This window comes from Ochotona princeps, chromosome 12, assembly GCF_030435755.1.
Source record: "Ochotona princeps isolate mOchPri1 chromosome 12, mOchPri1.hap1, whole genome shotgun sequence".
In the NCBI taxonomy this organism is placed as follows: domain Eukaryota; kingdom Metazoa; phylum Chordata; class Mammalia; order Lagomorpha; family Ochotonidae; genus Ochotona; species Ochotona princeps.
The window spans coordinates 7,674,963-7,689,651 of record NC_080843.1 but is presented as its reverse complement, the minus strand read 5'-3'; the positions used below and the strand labels follow the sequence as shown (position 1 = coordinate 7,689,651).

At 40.1% G+C, this 14,689-nt stretch overlaps 1 protein-coding gene across 1 annotated transcript in view; it reads right to left on the bottom strand.

The window, feature by feature from the left end:
* Positions 1-14,386, bottom strand: part of FGF14 (fibroblast growth factor 14) — a 166,079-nt gene extending 151,693 nt beyond the window's left edge. Inside the window, exon 1 of the mRNA XM_004577368.2 lies at positions 14,115-14,386. Coding sequence (XP_004577425.1) covers positions 14,115-14,307 — 193 coding nt within the window. The 5' untranslated portion in view covers positions 14,308-14,386. The remainder of the gene's footprint in view (positions 1-14,114) is intronic.
* Positions 14,387-14,689: the final 303 nt, after the last annotated feature.

The window sequence follows — 14,689 nt, the reverse complement described above, 5'->3', positions numbered from 1 at the left end:
TATAAAAACCTTTTAAATCCAGATGAAAAATAATTACTTCCATTAGAAGGGTCACTGAGGTATAAATACAACTGCCCAACAGAAGTTTAGAAGATTAAAATATATAGGCAACTCTGCATCCATTTGCAAAGATGCAGCTTCATCGGAAAGCAGATGTTTGGTGTTCAGAAGACAGGAATGTAGAGAAGCAGTGAAAAGTTGCTAGCCATACTGAACTACTTAGGCCTGCTCAATGGAAGAGAAAGGTGAGCAGTCTCTTTCCCTGGTCACTCCTAAGAGATGAACCCCTAAGCAGAATGCAATAAGTAGAAAGTTTTTTGGGAATCCTGTAATGGATTGAAAGAGTTGAAGTTTCTATGCTACTCAGCAATATAGATTCTGATATAAAATATTTTCAATTGCTTATTCCTACTAACATTGACGCTGCAAAGATAATGGCATGCCTGTCCTCATTTACAAAATAACAAAGTTTAAAGGTACTCCTTTTTAAAAATAAACTGTGAGAGTACAGTAACAGCCAGTAGACGTTTTTCACATTTTGGGTTCATGTGATTAAGACAATCTTGTCTAATCTTCTTGTCCTCTTTCCCTAAATTAATCTTTTCAATTCATCAGAGTATAACATCTAAGACTGGCACACTCACACCATGACAAGCTGTCTTCTCTCATTGTCTTTGCCCGTGTTCCAGTGCCCCATTTTCCATTTCTGCTTTAGTTTTTCTACTCTCACTGCCCAACCATGGCACTTTCTATCTACAGGGTTTTGGCCCAATTTAGACAGTAAGAGAAACATATTCTGGCTCTGAGGTAACAAAAGATTCCAACAAAAATTTATCAATGCTCCATGGAGGGATGTCTGATTGACATCCTTTCTATCACTGTAGGGTGGAGGAACAGATGGGAAACGCAGTGCAATCATTCCTGCAGCCTCAGGAAATCTGTACCATCTTGGTATATCTCTGTGCACGTGGATGTGAACATGTACACACAGACAGATGTCCTCACATCTGTGTATGCTTTATCTGAAATGATCCAACACTGCATTACACATGCAGTACATCCACAAGCCGAGCCAGGCTTGTCAGCCTCTGTCAATGACCATGAGACATGGCATTCATATTTTAGGGTGAGCTTATCTATAAAATAACATAACTGAACCAAAGCTTTTGAAAGACCTTCCAGACTAGATATAGAAAAACACACTGCAATGCAAATATAAATAAGAAATATGACAGTAAATATGCAATATATATTAGCATTTCTGAAAGCAAATGAAAATAGAAGCCTGATGTTCTAAGAGATATGTAGCAGGTAATGAAGACATCTGATGAGTTAGATGTTGGGCAACCATGAAGTTTATTTAGTTTAACAACCCCTCTGGGTGAACTCTAGCAAAACACCTATGCAAAGACCTACTACTGAGAGCCATCCCATTGCTAAGGAACACAAAAGCATGCAATGAACTTCCCAACCTCAAGGACTGGCTTGCAATGCACCTGCTACATTTCAGAAATTTTTTCTGTTTCTTGACCTAGATGTCTGCCCTTTCTGGCTTCCCTCTCAGTAGGTTTTCTCATGTTTCAGGTGTCAGTCTGTGTGGGTTTTGTTTTCCTCATGATAGTTTGCAAGAGGAGCACTGCTTGTTATTCTCTCTTAAAAAACAGGAAGACTCCCAATTTCACGATACCCCTGTTCTATCACATACCTCATCACTGTTGCTTCCCACTGTCACCCTCACAGCCCAAGTTCTACACAACTGTCCCTATGTGGCACAGTACACTCTAAATGGATCACCACAGATCCAAGTGTTAATAACTAACAGAATGACTAACTTCCTGAGGGCATAGAGGAATCTTCCTGATGTCTAATTATTTTCTTCACTAGGAAAATTACAACTTATTGAGTTGTCTTTTTTTTGCCAGCTTGTCTCCCGTCCCCTTCCAGCTCCAAATTATGTCATGCTTTAGAGAATCAGAAGTGTCGCTGATTGATTGCTAATCAGAAGTACATCAATCTAGCTTTAGTTCAAAAGCATCACTTTTTATACAATCTAATGGCCTAGGTTCTGTGTTAGACAAATTTTAAATAATTTTAATAAGTCACTAAAATTGAGAACTTCACTTATGTACTGGTTCTTCCTGTCTTTCAATGACAGCATGTTGCCACTGTTGATACGACTGGTTCATTCCAATGGTCTCCCCTGCTCTTTCCAAAATTGCCATCTATGTTATGTTTTGCCAAAACCTGTTGAAAGTGTTCATGTGTGTCTTGTGGGTGCACACACACATGCTCCCATGGTTCATGTTTGTTACCCCTCTGTCCCAGCTCTACCATTGTTTCCATGTTTCCTCAGGGAAGTTCTATTTCATTTACATGGGTGGTAACTTGACACCTAACAGTACTAGATTACATGTACCAAAGCTGTATTAAAAAGAATAAAATAAAATAAACTATCAGTCTAGATCTTTCCTCTGGAAGAAAATGAGGATTACTTAGAATAAAGCAAAATGCTGGTAGGCATTAAACTTACTTTCAGCAGAGTTGGTTAGGCTTGTTTTATTCTGTCTCCATATTCACACATGAGTATAGTGGAGAACAGAGTGACTACAGGGAAAGGGAGACAGTTTGGTGCATTAACCACAGTTGCATGAATTTGAAATTTACCCATCATGTCTCATTCATGTCTCACCTAGCTCAAATACCACCTCTGCCAAGACTGAGCTCCCAGGGAAAGCTGTCATTGCTTGCATTCACGATAGTCAGAATGTCCCCATTCACTTTGTGGCCATGAGAAGGACGAGTGAAGGTACGGTGCAGAGGTTGGTTAGTTCTCCTACATTTTCCTTTTAATTTGTCAGTCAGAAAGTCAAAATAACTTCTGCCTTGCATAGACGTGTCCAGTTTCTCATCCTTCCATTCAAATCAGTTCCTGTCTTCAGAAGGCAGAGAGAGAAAAGATTCATTCTCTCTACAAATTTTGGCCCTGGCTTTAAATTCTGTTCATGAGAAAAGCAGTCATCTGTCTCATTTGCTGGACTAAAGATGAGGTCATTATTAAACAATCTAAGCCACAGAAATGATTAAGGTACTGGTGGCATTTACTTATGCAGAAAAACAAATAGAGTTAAACAATTGTAAGTTGACCCAATGGTAAGAAGGATAAAAAAAAGTCGATGAACAAATATTTAAAAGGTATGATGTATCTAACAATAGGTAAGAATTATTTACAGAAATTTAGAGAGATAAAATGAGGCATGTGGTGGAATGAAAAGACATCAGACAATGAGTTTCTGAATGGTTCTTACATCTTTGCAAAAAAAAAAAAAAAAAAGAAAATTACTGTAATTTGAAGAAAACAAACAAAACAACTCTCTATCCAGCATTTTAGCTTCTTGCAGAAAGAGAGTGTAGTCAGGCAGTAGGTTGAACCCAGTGGTCTCAGATTGCCTGGGAAGATGGAACAGAAGCAGACAATGACACTGTCATGAATCCGTACACTCCAACTGAGATAACACAACTCTGTATGCCAGTGCATTGCTACACCCCAACCGGAAGCTCTTTGTCACTGCTCATGCCTCAGGCTCTTTTTTCATCTGTCAGTAAATAAGTCCAAGTGATAAATGTAAACATGTTGACTCTTACCAGAGCTCATAATTGTTTATCTTTGTATCATAGGTAGACACAGAAGACGACATATTAGCTCCTTACAACCTCTGGAAACAGTATAAAGGGAAAATGATCTGTTTAAACGGTCTACAAACAGAAATGTAACAATCTAAAAATAACCTTTTTTTAGAAAATTTTTTCCTATTGAATACTTTAAATGAAGTGGTTTTTGTCAGTAAGCAAATTAGCCAGCATTTTAGTTTGAAAATCATATTTTTGCTGTTTGTATTTAAGGAGTCTGAGAAACACTGATTTTATTTCTAGTGGCAAATCTAATGTGTTTGAATATAAACATTAAAAATAAATTTAAAAGGCCATTCAGAGTGTGAAGACTAGTCATTCAGTTCAAATACAAACAGTTGTGATGAAAATAATACTCTTTATAAGTAAAGAAATACCACATATTGCTTTTATGGTACCCAAGTACCAAGTGAATGTTAATATTGCTTAGGAAAGCATCATTTAATGGTAATTCTCAATTATCACACTTAACTAGAACTCCAAATGTGTTGTAAGTGAGAAGACAGTAACGTGTAGGGTATATGTGGCCTAGCTATTAGGTTAAATACACTTTGGGGTGTTTGGCTTGCTGGCTCCAATGCTAGGGTACCAACTACTCATATCAGAGTGCCTGGTTTTGAATGCTGGCTCTCCTTCCTAATCCTATTTCCTGCCATTGCACACAACAGGAGACAACCAGTGCTGGTTCAAGCAGTTGGGCCTCCATCACCACTGCAGGATGGACAGAATGAGATCCTGGCTTCTGGCCAAAGATGTTTAGAAAATGAGCTGGCAGATGGGGGTTCTTACTCCATCTGTCTGCTTTTCTTTCCCTAGCCCTGAACCAAACATAAAATAAAATAAAGTTTTCAAAGAATCATTTTGATGCTAATTTTACCAACATTGTACTACCAATGACCACTTTATTGTTGAAAATCTAAATGCTAATTGCTGAATAAATAGGATAAGGCATGGGAAAAAATACTTGAGTTGGACTGTCCAGGAGATTCACAACAGGAATCTCCTGATCTTTTTGTTGGGGAGAGGGGGAGGGGGTGTGGCTGACTGAGAGAACTGGAAAAGGAGAGTTGATTTTCTTTTGCTAACAAAAGATGATTGGTTCATTAGTTAACTAGGGCTGTATGATCCAGGAAGGGGTTATTTTTCAGAAATGTGTTAATGAGAATGATGCAGTGGGATGCAGACACTTTATGACACAGAGAGGAAGAAAAAGATTGCACTGGCATTGTTCAGGATAAGGCATCTAATGCCTACTTGAGGGGGCCTTGTAATTATGTTGGGATGCTTAAAGTTTACCTTCAAGTTTGGGAAAAGAGGAAAAAGGAATAGGTCTACAGATGGACTTGCATAAGCCATTATGAAGTGCGTGAGAATTCATTTCTGAAAATTTTTATATTTCTAAAATTTTTCTTGTTTTAGAACAATAAAAGTAAGGACATAGCGAAGGGTAAGGGCTGAAAGAAGTGACAAGAGATTTGAAGAGAAAGAAAGTATCAATTATTTAGCTAAGTGAAAATGAATTTTTAAAACATATACCTAAGGCAAATGTCTAGGAACTTGAAGTAGAATCCATCCATGTGTCTGTTTTGCTGCAGGCAGCGTCTGCTATGCATTTACAAGTACAAGACAGGTAAGCAACTAGATGAACCAGTTAGTTTGGCCATGTAAGCACGATGACAAGAGTCATAAAGTCCATAGAAGTCTATCTGAAAAGTAGTCCTTAGATTATTCAATGGTGTACAATTTTTACAGGTGCATAATAAAATTCACAAGCAAGTTAGACTTGACTTTCTTACCATCAATATTAACAGTAAGAACTCATTAAAGTAGATTGAGAAATATAAGACAAAATCAGTAACAGAATATATCAAACATCTAGATGACTAATAATCTATAACTTGTGACCCTATAGCCTAGGTGAATTGCATTACAACATCACTGACCATAAGACCAATCACCAATCAAGAAAGTAACGAATAAGACATTTTATGAAAAATAAATAATATTTACACTACAGGATACAGGTAAAAAGTTTCACATAGAAGTGCTTAAATATGAATAAAAATATTCCAATTTTTTCAGGCCAATGTTGCACATTTGAAGCTGATAGTAGCAATGTGCCATATCAATCAAAAACCAAAATTATATTCCCATGTCAAAAATGGCTTGTAAAATACACTATTTCCTTTCTCTTTCTTTCTGTCTCCCACCAAAGCTCACATGTAAAGCTGTATTGGTGAGAAAACTATCCAATATTCTAGACTTTAAAGATTTAGCAATGTGTTATTATAATAGTAATTGGATCTTTGTTACTATCTGCTGAGATATGCATGGGTGACATCCTGTCTGCTTTCAGATCTAACCTGACTTTCATGAATGAAGAATCACAGTCTCATTTAAAAAATGGAAAAATTGCAAAATAGTGAAGGTAGGGATCTAAAATTAGAGACACCTGTTTTGGTATCTGGTCCTGTCACTTTGTATGTGGAAGTCTTGAAAAACCATGAACTGTTTGACACTTGATTTTCTAGGCTGTGTATTGGTGGTGATGAATCTCAACTAACTGGGATGACAAAATAAAATCTATGGTAAGAGACTTGCCATTTGTTAAGAGCAAGGACTCTGGAGTCAGCTGGCAATATAACCCTAGTCCAGACCCTGAAACTACATGAATTTGAGCATTTAAAATAGTTTTGGAGATGAGCATGTTGACTCAACTGGCTAATCCTCCACATTCAAGTGCACATCCCATATACACACTAACAAAGTAAACTGACTTATACACACTGATTTATGTCCCTACTGCTCTACTTTCCATTCATCTCCCTGTTTATCACCTGGGAAAGCAGTGGAAGATGGCCCAAAATCTTAGGACCCTGCAGCCATGTGGGAGACACAGAAGAAGCTCCTGGCTCCTGGCTCCTGCCAATAGGAGCAGCAGGTGGAAGATCTTTCTTTCTGTTTCTTCTTATCTCTGCAAATCTGCCTTTCTGATGAAGACAAACATATCTAAAAGGCTTCTGAATTTTAGTTTTGTTTTTAACTACAACTGGAATTTTATTTAAAAAAACTGTTCAGAATTTTAATTTTATTTATTTTTATTTAAAAGGTGGAATTACAGAGAGAGAAGAAGAGACAAAGATCTTCCAGTAGCTGATTCATTCTCCAAGTGGCCACAGTAGCCAGAGATGGGCAGGTGTGAAATCAGGAGCTAGTAGCTTCTAACAGTTCTCCCACGTGGGTACAGATGCCCAAAGATTTGGGCTACCTTTTAGCATTTTCCCAAGTGCACTAGCAGGGAGTTGGATTGGAAGTTGAGCAGCCGAGACTCAAACAGGTGACATGTGGGATGTTGATGCTGTAGGGAGAGGCTTAACCTACTTACTACACCATGGTAGTAGCTCCAGATTACTCATTTCAAAAATGAGTAATGGCATACTAATGGCATAAAAATAAGTATGGCATATTAATGCTTATATAACGTAGTGTGGCTATCACATAAGGTTTGTTGTAAAGATTAAAAAGGTCTCAGTACACAGAGTAAATGACGTGTGGGTGATGGTTAAACACATTTTTATGTACCTAGCAATGACAAGCAGCATTATGTGTATAGTCTGTGTCACTGCTGCAGCGTGCAGGATGGTTCATTCTCCAACAAACACTGGGGTTCATGTGTGCCAGCACAGCTTGAACACCTGCTGCACATGGCTATCCCCTACGGTCAAACCAGTGGCTCCCTACTAATCTAAGAGCTATGTGAGAGCATAGAATGCAATATAAACCACTAAAATTATTTCATAAAATAGAGCTTTAGGACCAGACACTTCACTGAGTTACAAAGTTGTAACTATCATCAGGCTGTTTACACTGCACCTGAATTCCTGCACCCACGTCGTACTACCATCCTCACATCCCACAGTACAGAAACAACGACATGCTCGTGCTTTCTAAAATGAATCTTGGAGTCACCTTAGACAAAATTATTGAATTAGCAATTTCTCTAGTAACCCCAAACCTGTCACTAGCTTTAAATTGTTTTAAATTATACTTTGTCATATCTGGGATTATCAGTTATATTAAGCTGATGGATGTTAAATTTGGGGCATTTTACAACTTCTTTTGGAAAAAAGCACTTTAAGAATACATTGACTTTTGTAAAAACTATTTTGAAACACATGCATAAGAGTATCAGTACCTAAACTATAAGATGGAATTTGTATTGTGTAAAGAGCACATCCCTTTAGATCAAATTTCTCTTCATTTGGGGAGAAAGAATGCATGTATAACTAGAAAGAAACATTTATGGAACCAAATGTATAAAACAAATTTTAATTCCTTTCTTCCAAATATTTGCCATTTTAAAAGTGAGATAAATGTAATTTAGAAGATTTACTATTTTACATGAAGAGAGAACTTATGTTTGGTTTGAAAATCATTATTCTCACAGTAGCATCAAGAAGGACAGTATTATTAACAAAAACAAAATCTGGAAATAAACATTAAGACTCTACGAAAAGAGCCCTGGTATAGTGGCCGAGCAACTAAAGCCCTCGTCCTGAACGCGCCGGGATCCCCTGTGGACACATGCTCTAATCCTGGTGGTCCTGTTTCCCATCCAGCTCCCTGCTTGTCACCTGGGAAAGCAGTGGAGGACAGCCCACAGCCTTGGGACCCTGCACCCGTGTGGGAGACCTGGAGGAAGTTCCTGGCTCCTTATTGGTGCAGCACCGGCTGTTACAGTCACTTGGGGAGTGAATCATCGAACGGAAGATCTTTCTCTCTGTCTCTCCTCCTCTCTGTATATCTGACTTTGCAATAAAAATAAAAAAATCTTTGAAAAAAAAGACTCTACAAATAATTATCCTAATTAAGTTGAAGCTATGATTTATTATGGTAACCTCATGGGTATAAACAGAGTATAAACAGGTGGACTGATGCCTCTGAGAACTGATTTTGTGAAATGTTGCAGAATGAGAATGGGCCATGAAGTAACAAGCATTTTCTTAGTATTCCTATCTCAACTCAGACCATGAATATAACCCTACCCAAAGCAAACTGACTTATTTCACCTTCATTACATCTTACTCAACCTAGCAGCTATTTTACACTATACTCATTGTGACCCTTGAAAAATCTATTGCTCCCAGAGCCTATGAAACTGTGTCACATAATGTAATGTAATTAATAAAAAAATATACATTAAAAAAACAAAAAAATCTGTTGCATTACTGCAGCACTAACCATTCTCTTTTCTTTCCCTTCTATTTTATTTTTAATTTTATGATACAATTTCATAGGCTCTGGGATTTCCCTTAGCCCCTCCCCAAATTCTTTCCTCCCAAGTCATTTTACATATTATTACAATAGTATAGTCCTTCATAAGCAATCTTAAGTTCATCATCCTGCTATGTAAGTATATCCTGACATTGGGGTCCAGCCTTCTACTGTCAAGATATCCAACAGTTTTTTTTTCCAAAACCATACAGTGCAAGCAGACTATTGAAATTATGATTGAGTCACAGGGGGAAAAGTAGCTGAGCAATAGTATACAGGATTTTGCTGTTGAATGGTGGCTCATTTACCAATTCAATAGTATTACCACAACATCTCTCACTTAGAAACTGTATTTACAAAGGTATGGTGTTAAGAAAATTAAAACCAGGTCTGCAATCGTGGAGCAGTGGGTTAAGCTGCTCACTGATGCTGGCATCAGTTTAAATTCATGTTGCACCATTTCCAATCCAGCTCCTTACAAATGCACTTGGGAAAGCAGTGAGAGACAGCTCAAGAGCTTGGGCCCTGTCACCCATGCAACACACTCTTTAGCCTTACCTAGTCTTGGCCATTCTGATGATCTGGTAGTAAACCAACAGTGGAAGATCTTTCTCTCCCTAGCTCTCTCTTTCTCTCCCCCAGACTTTATTCCTGTCTAATTTTTCCTTTCAAATAAATACAGTAATCTTTTAAAAAAATCAAGTAAACTAGACATTTCAATTTAAAAATAGCATTATTTTATCTAATCGTAATACAAATACCAAAATATAAAAGTTTGGGGCCCAGTACAATAGCATAGCAGTTACAGTCCTCGCCTTGAACACACCAGGATCCGATATGGGCTCTGGTTCTAATCCCAGCATCCCCGCTTCTTCCCGTCCAGCTCCCTGCCTGTGGCCTAGGAATGCAATCGAGGATGGCCCAAAGCCTGCACCCACGTGGGAGACCTGGAAGAGGCTCCTAGCTTTGGATTGGCTCAGCTTCAGCCATTGCAGTCACTTGGGGAGTGAAACAGCAGATGGAAGATCTTCCTTTCTGTCTCTCTTCCTCTCTGTGGACTTGCCTTTCCAATAAAAATAAATAAATCTTTTTTAAAAATCTGATTAACAGTAAATCAATATATATAAGCAAGAAATATGCAGCATGACTCTCAATGATATGGAGTTAGAAAACAAAACAAACAAAAAAAAGCAGTATACTTTAGAAAGATACTTTAGAAAGAGAGATAAAAAAAGAGAGAAAAAAAAGTTTTCTTCCTTGACTGTATACAACAGCCGACATAAGCAGATGGTCTCCGGATCGTGTGCACAGGTAATGGTTTAGAAACAGTAATGCAGACAACTTGGTCCTTTGATTAGAACTTGCTGTAGCCTGTTTTCTAAGAGGGTGGACACTTCCTGCATAGAACCTCATCGAGAGTAAGGGCCCCTTATCTTTCCTTTGGCTAACTGATGCCTTTCATGATCACAGCAGAGCCAAGCTTTTGGCTCATATAGGCACATACACGTTCATGCTTTCGATGCTACAGATTTACTTGAACATATTTTAGACCCCCATTCTTCATTCCTCATTTCTGTGACACTATGTAATCTATTTAAGGTAATACATGTTAGTAAGAAATCCACACAACGACTGATTAAACACACAGCACAGGCACCACTGTTTCCAGTGCCACAGTCCCTGCAAGGTAAAAGTTCAATTAAACATTGCATTTGCCATATCAAACATTGTGAAAGTAATTATCTTGCAAGTATTCAAGTCTCTTGTTTGGCCTAAAAATTCACAATGAAAATATAACACTTTTAATAGAACATGTTCACTAAATTTCACTGCATTGAGTTTCTATTTTTGTTTTCATTTTAAGATGCCAAATAATAACACTGTTTGCAGAGTGCTGGATTTCTTGTGTATTTTTTTCTGTATCTAAATTAACATATATTCTACATATGTGTTTTCATATATTATTTAAACTGTAAAATGAGGTTAGTGATATTTCACAGTCTTATGAATCACTCACAACTGCATAACCATCTCCCAAGTCAGGGGCAAATTATAGGTGGTTATTTAGGGAAAGGAAAAAGGTCTAAAAATTTGAGAAGTTATTTGTTTCTAAAATGGTTTAGTTCGAGCCCCTTGGTACAAGGACATATTTTTAAGCATTCAGTCTGTTGACTTTCTTCATTTCACTCCAATTCAGGGGCAATGGTGAAGACGTAGGGACTAAAAACACTCAAGAAATACAGACTTGACATCTTCATTATGACCAAGTGAGTTGTCAGGTATAAACAACAACAACAATGGGGTGTAAAATGCCACAAGGGAATTATTTTTAATTTCATGCAATGAGAGATGTCTAAGGGGATACTATTTTCTTGGACCTTTCAAAAATGGGACCATTTCAACAGGTGGAAATAGCAGTAGAGAATATTGGCATGGGGGCTGCGCACACGTGGGGAATGCTGGACTGCACTTAACTCTCTAGAGCTAGATGAATGCGGAAATTAGGGTAGGGCTGGTGGCCGCCACCAGCACCATCAGCCACCTTGCCAGCTTCACCCACAGTAAGAATAGATCAACTGGCACTCCCTGTAAGGGTGGAGAGCTAGAAAAGTGGGGAGTTGAGTATCCATCCAATGGATGGACTTTATGTTAAACAGATTTCTACTTCATGGAACAGTGAGCAGAAGAATAAACCTACATTGAAAAAACGTGTATTGCCTTCCCTCACACAAGACGTGAACCCCCTCCTCACTGTTAGCAGGCATGTGAACCTGGCTACCTCTTGACAGGGTACTGAAAAATCTCCATTTCCCACCTGGAGAGTTTTAGAAACACTGCTCTCTCCACCTACAGGTAAAGCCTCTGCATGGCCCTCAACTGTCAGCTATGAACCTGCAGGTCCCCCAGAGGTGCCCCTCAGCTCTCCATCCAACTCACTCGCCCGCGCCCGGCCACCCTCACCACCACAGTGCTGCTGCACGGCAGGCCTCTTGCAATCCATGGGACCCTGAATTACAGGGTCTTTTATTAATTTGTTCCTTTCCATTTACATTGACCTCCTATCTTATGTTGCTGGGAACTTCACCTGAACTTCTACATGGAATACTTGCAACAGATTCAACCATATTTTCAACATTCAATAATTAATTATCAGGTTAATAGTTTTAAAATGTAAAGATACATAAAATATCACACTTCAAGGCTGCCTTTTTATATTAACAAGTCGGATGTTGGAAATTTCCTGGGAACAATTGCTGTGCAAAGAATAAGAAAAATACAGAGATTTTTAGCATTCTCTCAGATGGGAATTCATTAACACATAGTTATATGTAATATATAGAATCATATTTTGAAATGTCAATGTATAATTTATATAATATAAAGTTTTCACACTTGTTTGGTTTGAAATTACTAATACTAGTAAATTAATTTTTTCTCTGATACTCAAGAACTAGTCTCTTTTTACTAAAGAATAAAAATGCTTTTATATGCAATACAAAGAAAATAAGACACTGTGATGAAATTTTATTCTAACCTATTTTAAAATGTTCAACCAAAAATAATGCACAGAAGTGATCCCAAGTATGCTCCTCTTACAGACCACTGAGGCACGCATATCACTTTAAACTCGCGAATCCTAAGGGAAAAGTCAGGGCTGAAAAGGGAGAAATGGACTATTAGGGAACTCAGTTTTCTTTCCAGGCTGGAGGGAAGCCTCACATTCATGAAGTGTAAGCCACATCCTCTTTCTTTCTCCAATGTGACAGAAAACATTGATGGCCCACATTTGTAAATTCCACATGAGTTACATGTTGAAAGATCACACATAAGAAGTTTTAAACATTGTACTAAAATCAGCTTATGCAAAAGATCATGTCTTTATTTTAAATTGCAAACTCATAGCCCTGCTTGGTGAAAATTGTATTAGAAAATCTGTTCGATGAAACAAGGAAATCAACAAACAATCTAGACATTCCCTGTGTCCACTAACAAAGATTTAAACTGTCAAATCTTTCTGCCAACACAATGGCGTGCTGGAAAAGGCTCCAGGCTCAAGTGGAAAATTAAAGCCCATTTTTCTTAATAGCGTTTACACTAGTCTGGAAGACATTACTGACTATTCTACAGCAAGAAACTCCTCCTCTTACATTCCCTTCCTGTGACAATGACTGTCCTGCAGTAGTTATCACAGCTTACAAAAACACACCAAAACAGCATGGAATTTTGGGTGGCAAATTCTCAGTGTGGATGCTCACAATTCACCTGGGAATACACATCAAACACTCAGCTTGTGCTTCCCTCCCAGGCTTTGGCACCACAGGGTCCTTCAAACAAACACAGCTGGCACCCGAATCAAATGTGCTGGGCAAACAGACACTCCCATTAACGTAAATATGTGCTTCACTGTTTCCTGCCAAGCCCACTTTGTTGGGAAAAGCAAGCAATCCAGCGTCTCCCTTAAAACGCCCCACAAGGCTGGCCAAACCGGCACCCCGAGCCACCTGCGCCTGGGCTGTTGCCCTGTGCTGCCTTCTTACACCCTGACATTTGAAAAAGTGACAAAGATTATGTTTGGTACTAGTTGATTATCAGAAACAAAACAAAACTTACAACAACGGCAAACACCCTTTGTCCCACAGAATGTTCAGGGTTTTTGCACCCCTGCTCCCTGCTGATGTGGAATCCTAGCGACTCCCCTCTAACCCAACACGGGTCTGGGGACTCTTTCACAGCCCACTGTTGCGCTCAGGTAACCTGTTTCCCGGTGAGTCTCTACTGAATTAGTCCTCAGCTCACGCACCCCTTTTACATCGGCGTGGCTGAAACCCCTCAGGTTTCCCATCTGGCCACTAGAGAAACCAAGATTTTGGGGGCAGACCCAGCTTTCACTGTCCAGGTTGCCGGAGGCCAGGCAGCAAAAGACCTCGGCCCATGAGCGGGCCAACTTGTGGGCTCCAGGTCAGACGGATTTGTGTGCGGCCACAGGTTGCCCAGGGCAGGCGCTCATGCTCAGAAGGGGAGTCTGGGAGGGTGCCTGGAAAGCAGAGACACAGGAGCCTGTAGAGAAGGGAGGAGGCAGCCCAAGGAAGATGCCTCTTTGGGGAAGCTGGGAGGTAAAGTGGGTGCGCCTCCCAACAGGGACCCTCACAGACCTTGGCGCCGCAACCTGCGCTTCTTGAGGCCGAAGATGCGCACTTTGGAGAAGATATCCACCAGGTTGCCGTTGCACAGCCCGCGGTTCTTGCTGGGGCTGCTCCGCCTCCTGCTGGCCGAGGGCCGGTCCCAGTGCTGCTCCCTCGCCTGCCTCTTCTGGCGGATCAAGCCGCTGGCGATGGCTGCGGCCATGGTGGCCAAGACTGTGGGTTCTGGGTATCCAGGGACCGAGGAAGGGGAGCTGGGGACCCCGATGAGGGGAGGGGCGGCGCAGGCCTCGGCTCACCCTAGAGGGGACCAGAGGGAAAGTCCAGGGAGACTAAGGAGGGGGGGAAGAGGTGCTCAGTCCCGACTAGGACCCATCGCCCTGAAGGCTGAGCACAGGACCAGGCGTGCAGGTGCTCCGGGGAGCAGCGGGGAGAGGCTGGGAAGCTGGAGGTCGTGGCTGCCGCCGCCACTGCTGCAAGGCTGAGTCTGAATGGAGAGCTGGATTGCAGCTGCAGGAGCTGTGGGTCGCCGGAGCCCTTCGGGGGTCGCCACCACCACTGGTTCTGCCTTTTTTCCCTGCCCGCCT